General features: G+C 52.0%; 2 protein-coding genes across 3 annotated transcripts; one reads left to right on the top strand and one right to left on the bottom strand.

Moving 5' to 3' along the window:
• The first annotated feature begins 12,345 nt into the window (after positions 1 to 12,345).
• Positions 12,346 to 14,710, top strand: RANGRF (RAN guanine nucleotide release factor). 2 transcript variants are annotated; one of them, XM_079905303.1, is made up of 5 exons: positions 13,371 to 13,456; positions 13,546 to 13,662; positions 13,864 to 14,020; positions 14,111 to 14,196; positions 14,419 to 14,710. In XM_079905303.1, the coding sequence occupies exons 1-5, from the start codon at positions 13,380 to 13,382 to the stop codon at positions 14,540 to 14,542; spliced, it is 561 nt and encodes a 186-aa protein (XP_079761429.1). In that variant the 5' UTR covers positions 13,371 to 13,379; the 3' UTR covers positions 14,543 to 14,710. The 2 variants fall into 2 exon arrangements, with proteins under 2 accessions (XP_079761428.1, XP_079761429.1); XM_079905302.1 differs by lacking the exon at positions 14,111 to 14,196 and having other exon boundaries at positions 12,346 to 13,456; positions 14,419 to 14,555.
• A 94-nt stretch (positions 14,711 to 14,804) lies between these two features.
• Positions 14,805 to 17,865, bottom strand: SLC25A35 (solute carrier family 25 member 35; the record flags this gene model as incomplete). The annotated part of the gene is made up of 5 exons (XM_079905301.1): positions 14,805 to 15,268; positions 15,423 to 15,557; positions 15,914 to 16,066; positions 16,523 to 16,588; positions 17,491 to 17,865. 5 exons carry the CDS (start codon positions 17,863 to 17,865, stop codon positions 15,095 to 15,097), a joined length of 903 nt encoding a protein of 300 aa, XP_079761427.1. The 3' UTR covers positions 14,805 to 15,094.
• Positions 17,866 to 20,300: the final 2,435 nt, after the last annotated feature.

Raw genomic sequence — 20,300 nt, 5'->3', positions numbered from 1 at the left:
TTAAGGTTAAATAAATTGCAGCATTTGCTTCCTACTGCCCTGCAATCACATTTCCGGAGGCAGCATCGTCAGGACTTCTTGCTGACAGCTGTCCTTGCTCCCTTTGCTCACAGGAGTGTGTGTAAAGGCCACTTCCTTGTGACCGTTGTGACTGTCCTGTCGTACAGCTCAAGTCAGTTTGCCCCCTGAATAGCTCAACACCTTGGTTAAAGAAACTTCCCTGAGAATGGAGACTGGACTCTCAGATCCCTGAGGGCGGGCTGAGCGGTGCACTCCTAGTAGAGTAGCCTAAGGAGAGACTGATGAAACAGTGTTGAATCATGGCTATGGAGAAAATAACTGTTTCAGGTCTTTTTCTCATTGCTTTGCAAAGTGACCTACCCTGAGCAGTCTGCGGGAGTAGGGGTCACTTTTGGCATTTCAGTATTCCTCCCTGATGCTAGGAAGCCATGTGTGTGTGTGTGTGTGTGTGTGTGTGTGTGTGTGTGTGTGTGTGTGTGTGTGTGTGTGTGTGTGTGTGTGTCTGTGTGTGTGTGTGTCTGTGTCTGTGTGTCTGTGTGTGTGTGTGTGTGTGTGTACATAAAATATAGGTAATCTCAAATGCACAATTTTGAGGGCTGATACCAAGTCTTGGATGTCAGGTTTACAAGCTCTTGACGCAAAAGTAGAAGGATGGTATGTGAGGTACCCTGCTGATTGGCTGTGATAGGTAAATTCATGCATTTTGGAGTTGGAGCCGTTTCTGGTTTAGATTACCCTGGCCAAGCAAGACCCACCCTCGGACACTACCAAAACCAAGTCAGCTCAGCTTCTGTTTTTATCCAGAAGCCTCACAACCCTGTCCTTGCTGGTCCCAACCCAGCTTCTATCTCCCCACCTCTCCCAAAGGCCGTCTAGCAAACTACCGGCTAGCTCTTTTCTGCCTCTCTTTGCCTTCCTGGGAAACCAACTGCTCTGAAAGCCACTCCACAGCCCCTCCATGTGGTGGCGTTTATTCTCAAACTTCATCTCACCTTCCTCCGGCCAGGGAGTTGGGGTTTGGGTCCTCTCTGTACCACTCCCAGATTATTCTCCACCCTTTTCGAAGAAAATCTTGCCCATTTTAGGTTCATACCATTCTATATCACCTTCACCCCCTACTTTGTGTTCTGCTGACTTCCCCATCACTCCCTGTGGAAGGGGATGCCAGCTGTTCCCTGATATCTGATTCCCCTTTCTAGAAATAGGACCCTCCAGTATTTTAGCAGGGGTTGTGGCTGCCCAAAATAAAGATGACATCTCCCAGTGTCCCTTACAGCTGTGACTAAATTCTGTTTTGTTTTTGGCCATGCCACGTGGCATGTGAGATCTTAGTTCCCTGACCAGGGATTGAACCCGTGACCCCTGCAGTAGAAGCATGGAGTCCTAACCACTGGACCACCAGGGAATTCCCTGTGACTAAATTCTGATTGGTAGGAGAGAAAATGATGTATACAACTTCTACGTGTTCTTAAAGGAAGGGGTGCAACCTGAACGTTTTTCCAATGACTTCCTCCATTCTACCTCGGCCATGGAATTTTGTCATCACCCAGACGTGCTTCATTTCCACACTCACTCAAGCACCCTACCTCTGACCATAACCTCCCTTCCTTCCATCATGCATTTTCCTCTTCAGTACTTGGATCTCAAAGTCATCAGGACCTCCAGCTCAATCACATCTTTCCCCCAATCCATTTCTTCTCTCTTTTTCCCTCCTTATCCAACTTCCAGTAACAGCTTTTCCAGTGCCCTTCAATTTGACCCAGTATCTTTTCATCATTCCCATTTGACAAAATCCCAACCCATCAGCTTTCCCAGAGAAAGCCAGACAACAGGGCAGATTGTCCCATTGGAAATTCAGCATTACCCACCTATGGGGGAAACGGGGAATCAGAATGAGAAACAGAGACCAAAGGTAATAAGAGAGGGCACCCAAGTGGAGCAATGATAATAATGTACCGTGAACAGAAGGAGTATGGTGACCTCAGCTCACTACACCCGAGGTCTGAAACAAGACCATTAACAATAATGTCCAAACCTAAGTCTTGTCTTTTTTTTGGGTGTCATCAGTCAACAGCTCTCTGACCAAATTCTTCGTTAGACCCTGGAGGCTCCTACGGTAGCATCACACACCTCCTTTTCTAGCCCAAGTCACTGTTGTAATTTCTTTTTCAGCATTGCAATCTTTTGTTGTTGTTGTTTTGTTCTGGGTTTTTGTTTTTTTTTTTTACCACTGCAATCTTACATTGAACGATGTGTTTCTTTGCTCAACGAGTCGTCTCCTCAGTAGAGTGTAAACTCCATGAGAGCAGGAACTCCATTTCTGCCCTCCACTGTATCCTACCACCCAGCATGGTGCCTGTCACCTACAAGGTGCTCAATAAATATATGTTGAACAAATGAATACATGTGAATGTTAAAGTTAGTAAAGGTTGATCCACATTTCCTTCCTTAATAGAAGAGTGAACTTAGTGAGTTGGGCTTATGGGTGGCTTTGCTTTGCAAGTCCTCAAGCATTTTCCTTTTTGACTTCATTCCTCCAGTCATTCCAAGTTGCAAGCTCTTGTCCTCATGTCAAATGAAGGACAGTGTATGCATGTGTGGGGGCGGGGGGGGGGCGGCGTGGAGAGACAGGGAGAACCAGTAAGTCTTGTCTCTGTCTTAACACCTGCCTGGCAGCCAACAGGGCCTTCAATTTCACAGAAAAAGACACGGCACTGAACTGAGCATGCGTTCATCCCTTTCAGCCTGATATGTGCTGGAAGGAGGGCTCCAGGAGGGCCGGGCACAGAGTGGGGGACGTGTGTGCAGGGGTCCGCATGGGACCCCTGGAGAAGGCCGCTTTCTCCAGAGAGGTTCCCAGCCTCTCTAACAGGCCAGCGCACCCCTGGGCGTCCCTCCAAATAGCACCTGGGACACCCTGCCCAAACCCAGGTGTGGACAACAGGGGTAGAAAGGAAAAAAGGAGGTGGACGCCAGACAGTTGTGAGCCTGTGGGAGGAGGGTGTCCCCCAAAGCAGCTGAGCCTTCAGAGGCCCCGGGGTCCCACAAGCTGTATTTATTTCCCCAGCACCTTCTGCATTCAAGACCCTGGGGCAGAAATCAAAGAAATCCTCAGCCTGTCATTAGACATTTGGGAGCAGCAAACAGCCAGATGGTGGAGCCTCGGGCACGGCTGCGGTGGGGCCTGGGTTAGAGACCTCTCTTGGGCTTCAGGAAAGACCTTCCCTATGTGAGCAGTCCACTAGGAGTGCCAGCGACTGGGGGCCGTTTTCCCCCAGGACGGGTGGCCTTGTGCAGCTTCCTCTGTCTGCTCAGGCTAGAGGAGAAGCCCTTGGCTAGAGAATGGGACAAAGGGTGTGAAACAGGGAGCCCCGCCCCATCTGTCACTCAGGTAAGAAAACTGTCAAGGGCCTCCTCCCTGGGCAGGTGCACACACAGTGGGAGAGGGCCGTGAAGCAGACAATTTCAATGAAACATCTTTGAGAGGAAGCTCAGGGTACAGGTGGGAGCTCACAGCAGGGGATGCAGCCCAGACTCTCTGGATCAGGGAAGGATTCCCGGGATTAGCTGACACCTGAGGGATGACTAGCGGCTGGTCACAGGAGAGGGGAGGGAGGGAAAGCCGAAGATATGTGCAAAGCCTCAGAGGCGAGCGATAAAGCAAGTTAAGGAACTGAACAAAGATGAGTCTGTCTGGAACATTAAGTACAATGGGAAACAGAATAGGCACAGTTAAAGGCCTAACAGAGCATGTCAAGGAATCTGGATTTTATCCTAAGAGCAATGGGAAACCACCCAAATGGGTTTATATTAGGGAGAGACATGATCACTCCAGCTGCAGAGCAGGAAGACAAGAGAGGATTGGGGAGTCCCATAAGAGGGCTTTGCACGCTCCAGACAGAAATAGTGCTGGCCAGGACTAGGGTGGCGGCGGAGAAGGATGAAAGGACTCAAGAGATGTCAGGAGGGACTTCCCTGGTGGCGCAGTGGTTCAGAACCTGCCTGCCAATGCAGGGGACACGGGTTCGAGCCCTGGTCCGGGAAGATCCCACATGCCGCGGAGAAACTGAGCCCGTGCACCACAACCGCTGAGCCTGCACTCTAGAGCCCTCGAGCCACAACTCCTGAAGCCCACGCGCCTAGAGCCCGTGCTCCACAACAAGAGAAGCCACAGCAACGAGAAGCCCGCGCACCGCAACAAAGAGTAGCTCCCGCTCGCTGCAACTAAAGAAAGCCCACGTGCAGCAACGAAGACCCAATGCAGCCAAAAATAAATTTATATATATAAAAAAAAGAGACATCAGGAGGTAGAATCACCAGGCACTGGATGTGAAGGGAGGAGAGAGATGAGCTGATGATGAAGCCCAGACTTTTTGCTTGGACCACTGGGTAGGTGATAATTTCATTAACTGTGATAGGAACACGGGAGATGGCACAGATACGGGAGGAAGATGATGTGCTCTGCTTAGGATGTGTTGAGTTTGAGGTGTCGGTGGGACACAGAAATGGAGGTGTCCCCCAGGTAGTCAGAAGAGATCTGGGATGGAGATGAAGGTTTGGGAGGCACTGGCCTATGCGTGGGGAAGGTGATCTGGGAGCACTGAGTAGAGCCCGGTAACCCAACATTGAAGGGGTCGGCAGCAAAAGAGGAGGCTGAGACTAACCTTAGACTAACCTTACAGTCTAACAGGCTGAGTGGCTTCCCACTGCCCAAGTCACTGGAGCATCCTGGGATGCCCCTGGGAAGGTATCCGGGGCAACAGAAGGGACTAGGGAGTCAGCCTGTTCTCCTCACCACTGAGTCCTAGCTCTGCTGACCCCACCTTCACAGCGAGGCAAACCCTTCTCTCCCCTAGGTCCTTTCCCAACGTAGTACAGACAGCCCTCCCCACTCCCAAACACCTCCCCTGCAGAAGGTTACAAGGAAATGGCTTGGCTAAACAGCAGGTGAAAAGAGCTAAATTATGTGGCACTTTGGGGGCTGCGGCCCCGTGGACTCCCAATGGCACCTTATAGGAGGTTCCAAGGGAAGGAACAGGGGACATCCCCACTGCGTTAAGGACACAAGGATCCTGGCCTGGGTCACAGCCTGAGGAAACCTCTCCTTACCCTCGAGGATGTGATGGGCATCCCCCTCTCCATGAGGACCCACCAGATTATGAAACGCAGTGATGGGACCAACCCCCAAGCCCCTCACCCCCACCTCCCTCAGACTCTAAGCAGGTCACCAGGGGGATGTCCACCACCACACACCACCTCTCCCATCTGACCACGTCCAAGTTGCCACCTCCTCCCACTTCTGGAATAAATGCTGAGAAACAGGTGTGAGATGCAGGAGGGCAGGTTAAGGAGTCAACACTGGGAGTTGCCAGAACTCAGTCGGAAGAATACGTAACTCATTCTGAGGGTGGCGGGGACGTGTGTAGCTCACTAGCTCCAGACACAGGGGCCTTATGAAGAAATGGTACAGAGCACTGACATACGGCGCAGGCATCCCTGCTTTGCTGGCCAATGATAATCCCGTAGTGAAAAGCGATGCATCGCAGAATTCCACTGTTGGCGAGTGGGGGACAGAGGGTAAAGTGCCCAAATTGTGACCTGGGGGCAAGAACGGAAGCCCTCTCTCCTCTTTGCCCTGTCCACCATCAAACCCTGCATCAGAAGCCCTATTTCCGTCATTGGTGTCTCCGTTCTTCTTGGCAAAGTCTCCACCTTTGAACCTGCTCTTTCTGCTCCATACTTTGTGTATCATCCGTATTATTACTGCCCCTGCTTTCTGCTTATCTGGCTTCATCTCCTCCTCTCCCACCTCTACCAGCTTAGTGCAGACCCTCAGCACCCCAAACTTGGGATATTACAATGAGATCTTCTATTTCACCCCTAACTGGTCTAACACCAACTGGATGTACTATAATACAATTCTGGTATATATATATATATATATATATATACACACACACACAACACACACATACATATATATATACACACCAACACATGTATATATATATATATACCAATTTTTTATGTTCAAATCCACTTTTATTAAAATTATTTGGCAATTCTGGCAGCCATATAAAGTCTTTGACCACTGGACACATTAGACATGAGTTTATAATTTTGGTTTTTTGTGGGTTTGGGTACATGTACTTTTCTAAATCTTCTGCCCTTCATTTCATCACCAAATGGCAAAGTGCCTTCAGTTTCTTTATCTGAAATACCCTATTATTTATAGAACAGGAATTTGTAAAATAAGATTGAAAAAATAAAATGCACAGATTCAAAAAACTCTCTTCAAATATTAAAAACATACAAAGTATACTGAAGACATCTACGTTTAGTCCAATATATGTGTGTGTGTATATATATATATATGTGTGTATATATATATATATACCAATTTACACACACACAGAGTTTTTAAAGGTTACACTCCATTTACAATTTTGTTTTTTAATTTTGATAACTGTATTCAAATAGTTTAATTTTCTTTGTATTCCTATATATTTTATTTTTTTATAATGGTTATATTTCCCTGTACATATTATCCTTGTTGCTTATCCATTTGATTTAATTAATTAATTTATTTTTGGCCACACAGCATGTAGGATCTTAATTCCCAGACCAGGGATTGAACCCACACCCCCTGCAGTGGAAGCGCGGAGTCTTAACTACTGGACCGCCAGGGAAGTCCCCTATATATTTTATCTTATGAATTTAAGAACATTATTCTGAGTAGGGGGGGGTCCATGGGCTTCACCATACTGCCAAGGGGGTGTATGGAAGCAAAAAAGTTAAAAACCCTGCTTGGTAGAAATATATATTGTCCTTACTCTTCCCAAAGGGATGCTTGACTTTGTGCACTGAGTTACCTCTCTGGTCCAAGTCCATCACTTCCACCTCTTGGTGCCCTCTAAGGTGATGGGGTGGGGGGAGGTGGGGGCTCTGAGAAAACTGTCCCCAAAGCAAAAAAAGTGCATCAACTGCACGCAGGGCATTGGAAGGGGGGAAAGTCCCAGGGGTACAGCATCAATCAGTTGCAGGCCTACTTCAAACCAGTGCGTTGAGAGCTGGACACACCCTCACACCCTCTTGAGAAATGTAGCTTCGGGCCATCTCAGCCTTCTGAGATCTCTCCCATGACACTGGTCATCCTAGCCACAGCCAGCTGGACAAGGAAGGGATCTCATCCGTGTCTGGCAAGTGGACAGGCAGGAGAGCTGGCCAAATAGGTACTTTCAGATTGGATGGTGACTAACTGACCCAATTTGATCCTGTCTCTTGGGAAGTTTGAACTTGAACACGCAGGGGGAGTCAGCGGTTGGGAAGGCCAGAAGAAGTGACAGACACAGAGAAAAAGGTGAAAGGTGAGGGAGAGGAAAGTGGAGTCAAGAGCAGGAACTTGCCAAGTTAGGGTTTCCTTCCACCCCACTCTCCCAGAGGAGGTCCCGCCCTGCACCTCTGTCACTTCCTGGAGGTCTGCTTCCTACCATCTGCAAGAGCCCACCTAACCTGCGCCCCAAGAGCTCCAGAACGGTGGAGGGCCAGGCATCCCGAGATGCACAAGAGGCTCACAGCAGAGCATGACACCTAATGTGCCAGAGACCCAAAACGAGGAAGCTGGGGGGATTCTCCTCAGTGTTCCTAATCTAGTCCGACCTCCTCCTGGCCCATGAATAGGCCCCCAACGCTTGTGCCCAGTGCCAGGGCCCTGTTAATTTCTATGTCCTTGCAGGTCCCTTTCCAAGGGTTCCCTACCTGCTTGACTGCTCACCAAGCAGCCAGAGCCAGTATTGCCAGAGGGGGCCAGGTGGGAGCAGAATGCAAGCCAGCAGAAATGGGGAGGGAGGGATAGAGAGGTACATCACCCCCTACGTGAGGGAGGCAGCATGGGGTTGACCCCTGTGACCTGGCTCCCTTGGTTCCCCACGTCCAGGCGCCTTCTCTCCCTTGGGGGTCTATAACACACCCCTCTTCTTTCTAATTGCTCATGGATCAAACTTAGTCCACTCTCTTTGCCCCGAAACAGATTCAATTCAACTACATCCGTACTTCCTTTACTCCTGACAATGTTTTAGAGTTGAGGAAATGAAGCTCCAAGAGAAGTCTGATGCTGGCTGCCAGCAGTGAGGGGTCCACGCTTCTCAGCACATCCTGACCGTGGCCAACCCTCCAGCCTCACAGCTCCCTGCCATCCATTCCCCGGGGCACCCTCGCCAAACTGATATACTTACACTCCCCAAAGCAGGGCCCTCTCATTTCCCAGTCTTTGCTCCCGACGTTCCCCTTGGCTAGAATATCCCTAGGTTGCCCTGGTGAATTCTGAGTCAACCTTTAAGACTCAGAGTGTCCTCTACTGTTCTTTGTATACTCCTAGTGAGGCAGGGGCTCTGTCCTAATAGCCTTTATATCTTCAGCCTTTTTGCTTAAGGCCTGGTAAGGTGAAGGACCAAAGAATATGTGCCCCTTGGCCCCCGTGTCACAAAATGATTACGGTCCAGAGGTCTGATCGGCACTTGGAACCCAATGGGTAGACAGGCTGGGACCTGGGGCCTTTTGCTGCAGTGCTGCAATGCTTGCACCTGGGCACACCTCTCCTCCAGCAACCAAATACAAAGAAATGGTATGGGACTAAAACTAACTATGTGTGCATGCACAGTTGGGGTAAATTCTGGACTAAAGAGACCAAAAAACCCAACTGCCACTTTTGAGGAGCCTGGAGCAAAAGCAGGGGGTGGCAGGGCCTTGGCTTCTATGACTTCATCTAGACTAACTGTGGCATACCCTGCCTTTCGGTCTCCCATTTCTAGAAAACTGCTCCCATCAGTAAACCATTCGACCTTAGGGCTGTCAAGAGGCTCATCTAGAAGATCAGGCCTGCTGGAGTAAGTAAGTTTGTTCTCTGATCTCTATACACTGGTGCAGTAAGTCTCCACTCTCCACTGCTGGAAGCAGAGTTGCTGGGTTCAGGGTTTGGCACCTTTAAGGTAATGTCGGGGGTGTCCATTAGGAGGGACAGATATCTTGTTAACCTTCCTCTAGTCAACCAATGATGTCCTTTGACCTCCAGCACAGACTGTACCTGATGATGGGTCAACACATCTAAGTGTTGTCCCAGGGTGAGCTTGGAAGCCTCATTAGCCAGCAGGGCTGCAGCTGCTACTGCCCGCCGGCAGCTTGGCCATCCCAGGCCCACTGAGTCCAGTTGTTATGAAAAGAAAGCCACTGGTCTCTGATCTGGTCCCAGCTTTTGGGTCAGGACTCCTGGTGCTCTCCCTGACCTCTCGTGAACGTATAGGGTGAAGGGCTTGTCCAAACGTGGAAGCCCCCGTGCTGGTACTCTGATCAACTCAGGCTTTAGAGTCTCAAAGGCCTGCTGGCGGTCCTTATTCCATTGAAGGCATTCCCTTTCTCCTCCCTTTAGAGCGTCATATAGAGGTTTTGCTACAAGGCCATAATTTGGAATCCAGACACGATGGAACCCAGCCATCCGGAGAAAGCCTCGGAGTTGCCTCTTTGTGGTTGGAGACAGTAATGTACTAATTGCTATTTTTCGATCTATGGCCAGGACTCATGCCCCTGGGGTCAAAACAAATCCTAAACATTGAACCCCTTGCTATGAGATCTGAGCCTTGGTTGGAGAGACTTTATATCCCCTTTTCGCCAGAAAATTTAGGACCCTAACAGTATTTTGATCTGAATCTTGTTTGGTCTCACTACTTATCAATAACTCATCAACCTATTGTAACAGAGTTCCTTTCTCAAGGCTCAGTTCCTCCAGTTCCCTTGCAACGCATTTCCAAAAAGATGGGGGCTGTCCCGAAAACCCTGCGGACGCACCATCCATGTATATTGGGTAACCTCCAGGGGGTCAGGGTCCCTCCATTCAAAGGCAAAAAGGTATTGAGAGTCTGGGTGTAGGGGAATACAGAAAAATGCATATTTGAGGTCCATAACAGAGAAATACTGGGCGCTCCCTGACACGTGGGTGAGGAGGGTGTATGTATGGGTTTGGCACCAGAGGGTGAATAGGGATGACTCCCACATTCACGCTTCTGAACAGGGAGGATCAGGGTGGTGCAAGGTGATTGGCAGGGCCTAATGAGTTTGTGTTTTAGGTTGGATTCCCCTCAGGGCCTCAGGCTTTAAAGGATATTATCTCTTCCAGGGGTATTTTTCCCTAGGCCTTAACCTTATTTTTACTTGGGGAACACATTTTGCCCTTCCTGGCACGGAGGTATCCCAAACTGCAGGATCTACTTGTTCTCTAATTTCTTGAGGGATGTCTTGGGGAATATTTTGATGCCCAACAGGTGGGTCATCTGGGGCTACTAATAGATGCACTCTCTGTTCGAATTCTTTACCTCCTTGGACTTCACCCTGTCCTAAGAATATACTAGCTTCTAACTTATTTAGCAAATCTCTCCTGAGGAGAGGGACAGGGCATTCTGGCATGTACAAAAATGAGTAATAATAACAGACCCGATTCCGCAGGCAAGGGGAGACGTAAATCGCCTTACCTTTAGCTGTCCATCAACTTGTGTCACAGTACAGTCATGGCTGGAGAAGGGGCCGGCTGCCCAAGTCAGAACAGAGCAGGCAGCTCCAGCGTCTACAAGAAATTCAGTTCTCCTACCTGCCACAGGGAGGGTGACCCGAGGCTCCATTGGAGAAATGAGGATGGATCGAGTTGGATCTGGAGCTGGGCAGGCGATCGATCCGGGCCGTCAGTCAGTGTGTGGGAATTTCTCATCTGAGAGATTCACAAGGAACTGGGGCCAGTCGGGTTTGCCCCTCGGGCGTCCCACAGGAGGGCGCTCAGGGCATTCCCCCTTCCAGTGCCCCTCCTTCAGACAAAAGGCACACTGGTTTGGGCCCAGGTGGTTTCTTGGTGGTCTGTCCCGCCTTCTCGGCCCTCCAGGGTCCCCTCGAGGTGGTGGGTGGATCCCAGCAGCCAAAGGCTGCCTTTTCTTTATTAGCCTCTCATCTTATTGGCCCTCCTCCGTTAAGTCTCGGTTGTTCTAGACCTTGAAGGCCTCCTCTGCCAGGGTTGACAATGGGATTTGGGGCCCAGCCTCAAGCTTTTGTAATTTTCTCCGGATATCAGGAGTAGCCTGGGTGATAAAATGCATGGCCGACAGTGTCCTCCCTTCTGCAGACTCAGGGTCTGTACTGGTGTCCTTCCTGAATGCCTCTGTCAACCGGCTCAGGAAGACTGCCAGGTTTTCATCTTTTTCCTGTGTAACCTCTCAGACCTTATCACGGCTTCACCATACACCTTTTCATTCCTTCTGATAAACGAGTAATAGAATGTCTCATCCTAGCCTGGCCTACACGGTATTCATAGACCCAGTGTGGATCATGTTCTGGGATTGCATCCCCATCCACCTGATAAATCTGGTGGTGTGGATTGGTGGCCAGTAGGCCATCTGCGTGTTCCCCTGACTTCCTCAGTATACGCTCCTTTTCATACAACAGTGGGTCAGAATAGCCATGATGTATTTGGCAAGTCTGTCAAAATTTTTTAAAGGTTTTAAAACACCCGGTTGGATAGGATGATAGGTTGCTGTCAAACAATATTGATTCCTTGAGCCAAGGTAGGGAAAAAAAATCAAAAGTAAATATAGATCATTTAAAGGCACAGGAACTCACACGATCTGTTATCAAAAGCAGCATTCCAGGACAACTTTGTTCTCTTATGAGAGACAGAAACCAAATCCAGCCTTGCATCAGCCTGATCTTCATAAAGTCTATTTCCCTAATTAAAGTTAATCCAACCTTAGAAAATCCTGATCACATACAAAATTCTTTTCTCACTGTTCCTGTTCTGCAAACCTTCTGAGCCCATGCTTTGTCCCATATTCTTTTCCCATTCAGAAATAGCCAGCTCTAGTGATACAGGCTGCAACATGGGACCTTTTGCTGCGGTGCTGCAGTGCTTGCACCTGGACACCCCTCTCCTCCAGCAACAAAATACAAAGAAATTGTATGGGACTAAAAATAACTGCACGCATGCGCAGTCGGGACAAATCCTGGATAAAAGATACAAAGAAACCAAAAAACCCAACTGCCACTCTTGAAGAGCCCGGAGCCAAAGCAGGGTACTGCGCATGCCTCCTGCACACACCACCTATGGGGTGGGAAAACCACCAAAGCCTTCCTCTGGCCTGACCCCTGGACACACCCCTACCCTCACCCACATAAAGAACACCCTCAGGGAGCCAGCAAGCAAGGGAAACTGTTGTTTGCTCTCACTTCCCCCTGCTGCAGCAGGGGCCCCAATAAAGCCTTGCCTGAATTTCTTGTCTGGCCTCTGATCAATTTCTATTAATTAAGGAGGCCAAGAACCCTGGTCAGTAACAGGATGGCCTCAGGATGAGAATCCTCTTGCTCAGTTTTTGGCTGTGAAGTAGATGACATCTAGAACCCCTGAGGGTATGGGTGGTCCCCTGGGTTCCAAAATTCACCCTGTTGGGTTTATTCAGTCACTCAACAGTACGCCATGGGTCTGTTATGCTCTAAACGCTCTGCCAGGTGCTGGGGATCAAAGATGAACGGCGCAATTAGCTGGGAGGATGCACTTGAGCTGAAACTTTAAGAACACTCTAAAAATCTATAAAAGAAAAAGTTTATTCTGTGCTTTCGTCCAGGCGTGTGTGTAAGGGGTGGGCAACGCCTCCCTCCCCACCCCTCCATCCCCTCGCCTCACCTCAGTTCCCAAGGTGAAGATTTGAGGGAGATTAGATGTATAATCACCGGTTTGGGTCTTGCTTTCAGGAAGGCGTGAGGCCTGAATCCTAACCCGGCCCCGCACACCTGGCCCCACTGTTCCCCTAATTCCATGCATCCGGGAATTAGCTAACTGGCTGGCAGCTCACTCCCTGTCAAGAGGCCCGGGAGAGAGTGATACGGGAGACCCTGAAACTATCCCCACCAACTCAGGAGACCCCACAAGACATCGGTCCCTTGGACGAGCAACGGCCCCTAAGGTGGGTCTCAGGCAACACTCTTATAAAGTGCGACCCCTTTAGAAGGAGGAGACCGGCGGGCGCGGTCTAGTGACCACGAGAGAGTCACAAAACCTAAACCGAAGTCTCAGCTCCTAGCGGACCCCGCAGTCCCGCCCCGCGCCCTTCTAAGAGCTTGACTTCCGGGAGGAGCTCCGCTGGGGCACCGCCCCCCCCAAGGCGCGGGCGCCAATTGGCCAGCGTGATCGCGGGGCGGGGCCAAATCCTAAAGGATCAGGAGCAGAGGAAGACCTGAAGGGGGCCGGGGCTGCTGCGAAACGGAGGTGATGCCAAGTGGCCCCACGTGGGTTTCTTTTAAATCTTTAATGCCCATACCCTAGTCTCAGGCCCATGGAGCCCACGCGAGAGTACCCACTGTTCGGGGGCGCCTTCTCCGCCACTCTCCCTCCGGGGGCCATCGACGTAAGGTAAGAAGGCCCGGGCACCAAAGGAGGCTGACCAGGTGGGTTGCGGGAAGTAGCCGGGGTCAACCAGGGCCTGCCTCGCCTCTCTTCAGCGACCTTCGACCGGTCCCGGACAATCAAGAAGTTTTCTGTCATCGCGTGACAGACCAGAGCCTGATCCTGGAACTTCTGGAGCTGCAGGCCCACGTGCAGGGCGAAGAGGCAGCGCGGTGAGGGAGGAGGGCCCGCGGCTGGCCAATGGGAGGACCAGAGCCGAAAGAGTGGGCGGGGCCTGTGGCGGGACGGTTAATCTGGGCAATGAGAACTCCAAGGGTAACACCACGTCACCAGAAATGAGCGAAGTTTAGGATGAGATGCTTGTAAGGGGCAGTGAGAAATGCCCCTCCCTGACCCTGCTCCCCCAACTCCAGGTACCATTTTGAGGACGTTGGCGGGGTGCAGGAGGCTAGGGTTGTGCAAGTGGAGGCTGTGCAGCCCCTCCTTTTGGAGAACCTGGCCCTGAGGGGCTGCTGTCAAGAAGCCTGGATCCTCTCTGGCAAGCAGCAGGTAGCTAAAGAAAACCAGCAGGTGAGGGCCAGGGGAGTGTGAGACGTCTTGGAGGGGTGAAGGGGGTGGCTCTAGGGAATCAGGTAAGCATCCTGACTCTGATCACTTTAGGTAGCAAAGTATGTGACACTGTACCAGGCCTTGCTGCGGCTGCCCCAGTACCAGACTGATTTCCTGCTCACCTTCAATCAGCCCCCGTAAGGAGAACAGAAAGGGCACCTCGCTCATGACTGGGTCCCCAGGAGAACTGGCTTGGAGGGGCAGAGTAGGGAGACTGGCTGGTGGGGTCCTCCAAGGAAGTGGGAGTGGGCCAGGGGTTTGAGGTCACAGATAACCAGGTCCTCTGGGAAACAGGAAATGGGAATTTACAAGCCCAAGGCCCAGATGATGTTCTCTCTCTATCTGTTCCTCACCCCAAGCCCTGAGAATAGGTCATCTCTTGGCCCTGAAAATCTGTCGCTTCCGCCCTGGAGCCTGGGTGACTTTGAACAGTTGGTGACCAGTCTGACCCTTCACGATCCCAACATCTTTGGTCCCCAGTAAGGACGCTGAAATGCTGCATGCTGCTTCTGAAGACTTCGGGCCTCTGTTCTGCAAGGGGATCAAAGGGTTGGATATATTCCCCTAATTCCTTCCCAGTGCATAAACATAAGACACCTCCTCTCTGCAGAAATAAACTTGCTTTATAACCAATATAATCTCTGCGCCTTTGAATCCAACAGAACACCTGGGTCCCCCCAATTCCCTTTGGTCTTGGACGGTGGAGTTTAAAATTGTGCATGGGATCAGAAGGGACCCAAGGCCGGCAGTGGAGGAAGGGAGGAAATACACTTTGCAGTGACTGGTTCAGCCCTGAGAGAGGGGTGTGAAATTCACAGGGGTACGGGTAGGGAAGGTTTAAAGCAACACCCAAGGAAGGGAGGGAAACGATCCCTTGTAGTGATTCAACCCTGAGAAAACAGATGGGGAGTGGGGTTGGTGGTCCCCCTCTGATGGATGAAAGATTATCTGGTCAGAAGTCACCAGGTCATAACAATGGAGTCAGAAGAGTCCAAGGAGTGCCGACTTGGTGGAGTGTTGGAAGAGTGGCTGTTGTTATTTGGTATACACGCAGTAGAGTGTGCGCAGCTGGTCCCAGAAGAAGAGGGAGAGGATGGTGTGGGGGCCGAGGCGGAAGTAGGAGGCACCTATACCCTTGTACATGCCCCAAATGCCCTCTATCCGAGCTGTCTGCAGCAGAGCATCCAGCAAGCCCCGGTACATGAGGCCCTGAAAGGTTGAAGAGGAAGAGCAGAGTTTGTCAGAGCCCACCAGAGGCCTCACCTCAGCAGCCTGCATTTTAGTCTTCCTACCTGCACCCACAATCTGCTTCCCTCACCCCCTGGCTTTCCCTGCTGTCCTGCACCCCAGAGCACTCCCTTACCTTGCCCTGAGCATCTGTGGGCTGGTTGTAGAGCCTTGTGCTGACCACGTCAAAGGGTGTCATGGCCAGGACCACCGCAATGCTACTCACCATGGCGGCCACCAGAGCCACCTTCCAGCTCTGGGGTGGAAATATCTAAGGGGAGGAGGGAGGAAGAGCTCTGTCAGTCAGCCAATCATTCAAGCCCTCGGAAAGCCCAGGCCCTGTGCTGCAGGTACAGTGGAGAGCTGGTAACTCAGGGAGCTTCCACCCCACCGGTGATAACACTGTGAAGGAGGAAGAGCGGAAGGCCCTGAGGACTCAGGTACACCTGGGAGGAAGTGACAAGAGAACTGTGGGAAGGTTGTAAAGAGACAGTGATCCTCCCAAGCCCTCCTGCCACTCCCTCACATTGAATGTTGGCACTGTCCCTCTTCAAGCTGAGCCCACTTCAGCTTGCCCTCCCCCTGCCCACATTCCCAGGGTGGCCCCACCCCCTTCCCAGGCAGTACCTCCCACTGGGTCACGAGGTCCTTGGTGGACGAGAAGGTGCACAGCTGGGTGGAGGAACCGACAATAACTCGGGGCAGGCCGCCCAGGGCCCCACGCCACAACCCCACCAGACCATATTTCTGGCCAATCTTGATTAGCGCCTGAAACATGCCCTGGTTGGGGGAGGGGGAGGGCAGAGAAAAAACCATGGGGGCGGGGTTCAGTCACCCAGGAATCAGGGGCTGCCACCCCCTAACAGTGCCAAGGATGGGTCCATAAAAGGCACCCGATCTCTAGACAACCAGTGCCATGTGGGCTTTGAGCATGAATGTGGCCCTCACTTGTCTGCCAACCCACCTTCCCTCCCTCGCCACCCCAGAACAGGGCCGGGTATATGCACGTGAGGACATTAGCAGGTCAGGAGAATGGGGCAAGAGAAATAGGTGCAGAAGCTAGAGGAACAGGGAACATGGGGATAAGAGGGTCTGGGTGGACTCCAGGGGCAGAGTAGGGCCGAACTGATGGGCTGGGCAGAGCCATGGCTGGGTTGTGGCTGTTGGGTGCAGGCAGAAACCTGGGGAAAATGGAAGAGAATGGGCAGGGACGCCAGCGGGTTGGAAAACCCTCACCTGGTGGTTATACTGGTGCCCCACAGCAATTTCTGTGGCTGCCTGTGCCTGTAGGTGTGTCTTCACCTGGAGACGAGAGAGTATCACAGCCTGTGGCCCAGCGGCCAGCCCCCCACCTCAGACAGCCAAATGCCTGACCCCTTCACACTTCCTCTGGGTGTTCGGTAATGAATATCCTTCTAACCTGATAATTATTGTTGTTCCCACCTAATAAATTGGTCATGAGACTGTGTCCCTTGGCTCCAGTCCCAGGGGATGGCTCTCCTAGCACTGCAAGACACCCCACCCCCTCTACATCCTTCTTCCCTTGGGGGAAGGGGCGGGGATGGAGAGGTTGGAGAATGGCAACAATTCCTAAGACTGTTCATGTTAGGCAAGACCTGGTGTCCAACCTCTCATGCCAGCTCCTACTCCCAGACCGGCAGACAGGATCTTCAGCCACCATCATGACCAGGCTCCCCATCAGGCTCTGGGGCAAGTTGTGAGGGGTCATCGGCAAAACTTGCTCTCTGGCCCCCAAGCCCTGTGGGGGGCATGTGTCCAGCTGACTTTGGAGAACTCCAGTCACTGTCCCCGAATCTCATACTCTGGGAGTGAGACCAGACTGCCTCTCCTTCTACAGAACTCATTGCCTCCCAACGTCTTTCCAGAAAGAGCGCTAAGCAGGGCCAAGTCCTAGCAACAAGCAGCTGTGGTGACCTTGAGCTAGTCGCTTCCCCTTTCTGGGCTCAGGTTCCTGACCCTTCACCGATACCAGATTAACTCAAAGGGGCAGACTGTGGGATAGTAACTCTGTAACGCCCAGGCCTTCCCCTGATCCCCACACCCGTTGATGTATGTTAATCAAATTCCTCACCCTCCCCTACACAAATCCATTTCCAACCTCAGTATCAGGTTGTGAAGGCCCAGGCACCCACCCTACACCAAAGGTCTGCCCTGAAGGCCCCAAGCAAGACCCTTCTTCTCACCATGTAGATGGGGCTCCCCAAGTAGGCTCCCATGACCCCAGCCAGGGCCCCAGCTGCTGCGCTGCGGACAGGGCTCAGGGTGCCTTCAGCTGTGTGCAGGCAGCCCCCAGCTTCAGCCAGCCCGTAGGTGCCCAGCCGGATGCCGTTCATCAGGAACTGGTATAAGAGGGCAGGGGCCAGGCCCTTCTGCAGGGCTGCCAGGCCGTCCACCTTGCCGATGGTGATGAAGGCATGGAAGACGTTTCGGTAATGTCGTCGGTAGGTCCCGGGGGCCTGAAGTTCTCCCTGCAGCTGCATTCTGGTCTTCACCACCTCCAGGGGATTGGTGAACAAACAGGCCCCACAGGCTGCCAGGCCGCTCATCAAGAAGTCCATGGTGGGACAGCAGTAGCAGGAACTGGCCCAGGGGTAAGAAAGTTAAAATGAGCTTCAGAAACGGAGTCAGAAAATCAGGGGAAAGCCTCAGTTCCAGCAGTCCAGGCTGCAGGAGGTAGAAATGCAGAAGTCTGGAGTCAAGAGTGTCAGGGTCAAATGTCAAGAGGTCAAGGGTTAGCTAGAATTTGGGAGTCAGGAGATGGCAAAGAGAGAAGAAATATGAGTTTAGGAGAGTCTGGCGAGAGGGTTATGACGGGGACTTGTTAATCAAGGGATTTGAGGTCAAGGAGGGGCAGAAGCCAGGAGGGCGTAAGGTGGGATGCTGAGGATGGCCGGCTATGGGGGCCGGGAGTAGGTGAGGGAAACGCGGAGCTGGGAGACCGGAGCCAGGGAGGAAGGAAAAAGAAAATCTGCAGGTTAAGGAGGGAAAGGATCCAGGAGAAGATCCAGTGGCGTCCCCGGACAGCAACGAGGTCTGGACCGGGGAAGGAAGTCGAGGCTCCGGCCGGGTATGAGCGCCCTCAGGCAACGGCCGGAGCCCACAGCAGCTTCACCCCAGGGAGCCTGCGGAGGCCGGGCCGCCACATTCCAATCACTGGAGAGCGACGCCCAATGGGGAGCCACAGCCGAGAGCCTCAGCCAATCAGCGCCGAGCCGGCTCTGCGGCCAATGGGAGGTGCTCTCGGCGACCCGGCCTCCGGAATCCGCAGAGAGGCGATTGGAATTAACTCTCCCCACCCCGGTACCAATGCCTGGGCTGCGGACTCGGAGTGCTGGGAGGGGGTCCCCGGGGAGCAGAGGTTTTATCACTGGCGGGGAGGAGAGGTTGGACCCTGGGTTACTGGACGGGCGCAGAGGCCGAGTACGGAGGCAGCAGTCCCTCACCTGCATGTTTTGGGCTGCTGCTCTTGCGGGCGGAGGGCTCCCCTCCTTCGCCTTGTATCCCGGGTCATCGCCGGGTGCGGTTGCCAAACTGTAGGTCCACTCCCTCTTGGTTCAGGCGCCAGGAGAGCCCGGAAACTGCGGCTCCTCCCGCGAGGCAGGTGGGACACACCTACTGGACGGGACAGATCTCCTTAGGCTTGGTAAAATATTTGTAGGTTCCAGCGCGGGGGTGTGGTGGCTGCGGGCGCGGAGGAAGGGGTCCCGAAGGATGGCGAGGGAACATAGTCACATCCCTACGTTCTTTTGATCCTCACAGCAAACCAGGGAGAAGGCCAGACAGGCTAAGTAAGGCGGGATTTTGATCCCTGGGCTTAGGTTACACAGGGCCAGCGAGTGGTGGGAGAGGTCCTGAGACTCTGGATTCCTTCCTTTCCTAGTTCCTGAGCCTGGTAATGGTTAATTACGCAAGAACTTCTGAGAAAAGAGACTAGGGAAGCTAGCTGGGAAGGGGTTGAGGGGGGAAGGCTTGGAGAAAGGTGGCAGGAGGATAGGGGATGTCTTCTGGGGCGGGAGGAGGAGGCAAGGGGGCACAGCAGTGTGTGAGGCAGCCACCAAACTTAGACTCAGAGGCCTTTGGAGTTCCAGTTTGGGTCTTCCTGCTTACCAGCTGGGTAGCCTTGGGCAAGCTACTTAACATCTCAGAGCCTCCTTTGTAAAGTGAGAATGATAATTATTTATTGCACAAACCTGAGTGAAAGTGTTGCATTTTTCTCTAGATGCTCAATTATCAGTCACCTTGTGCCCGTGTGTATCCTGTTCCCACTGCCGGTGAAAGTCCTTGCACCCTTATTTTGGTGACCTCCAAATCACTCTTCATCTTGAACTTCATCTCCTGATCCTTGAAGCTTTTTAGCCACTTCCATCCTGCTTTGCTCCTCAGGCATTTACCCTTGTTTCTCATTTGATTAGCAGTTGTTTACTCTGAGTCCTCCAGTACTCTGGGAGTTCTTGGATGCCCCCCCCCCCCCCCGGGGGCTAGGGGACTGAGTCTGGGTCTTATCTCCCCAGTGTACTGCTAAATCATTGAGCCTCTGGGCTAGGCACAGAGGGGTGGAGCAGATAACGGGGCTTCTCAGGAGAGGCTCTGAAAGGGTCCCCTGAAAATTTCCAAGGGATGCTCCCCAAATGCCTCCACCTGCTGGCTGGGATTGACACTCAGAAAACTGAATTCATCTCTTGGTGAGTGTCGAGCCAAAAGACACAAGCAAGCCAAAGAGTGGGAGAAGGAAGGATTTATAAGTAAGGAGAACACAGGGGATCTTTCCCAAAGCAGTGTCTCCCGAACAGCAAAATTGGAGACATTTTAAGCTAAGGATACATGCATATTAGTGAATGGGTTTGGGTGGTGTATGCTTATTCGTGAAGGGGCTTGAGCAGAAGAGGAATCAACATAGAATAGGGGCGAAGGTTGCTGGAGTCCAAGCTTTAGTTGATTGAAGTCTCAAGCATCTGAAGAAGGTTAACATCATTAGGTTCCCACCAGTCTGCGG

This window comes from Stenella coeruleoalba, assembly GCF_951394435.1.
Source record: "Stenella coeruleoalba genome assembly, chromosome: 19".
Lineage (NCBI taxonomy): Eukaryota > Metazoa > Chordata > Mammalia > Artiodactyla > Delphinidae > Stenella > Stenella coeruleoalba.
This window is presented reverse-complemented; position numbering and strand designations above follow the sequence as displayed.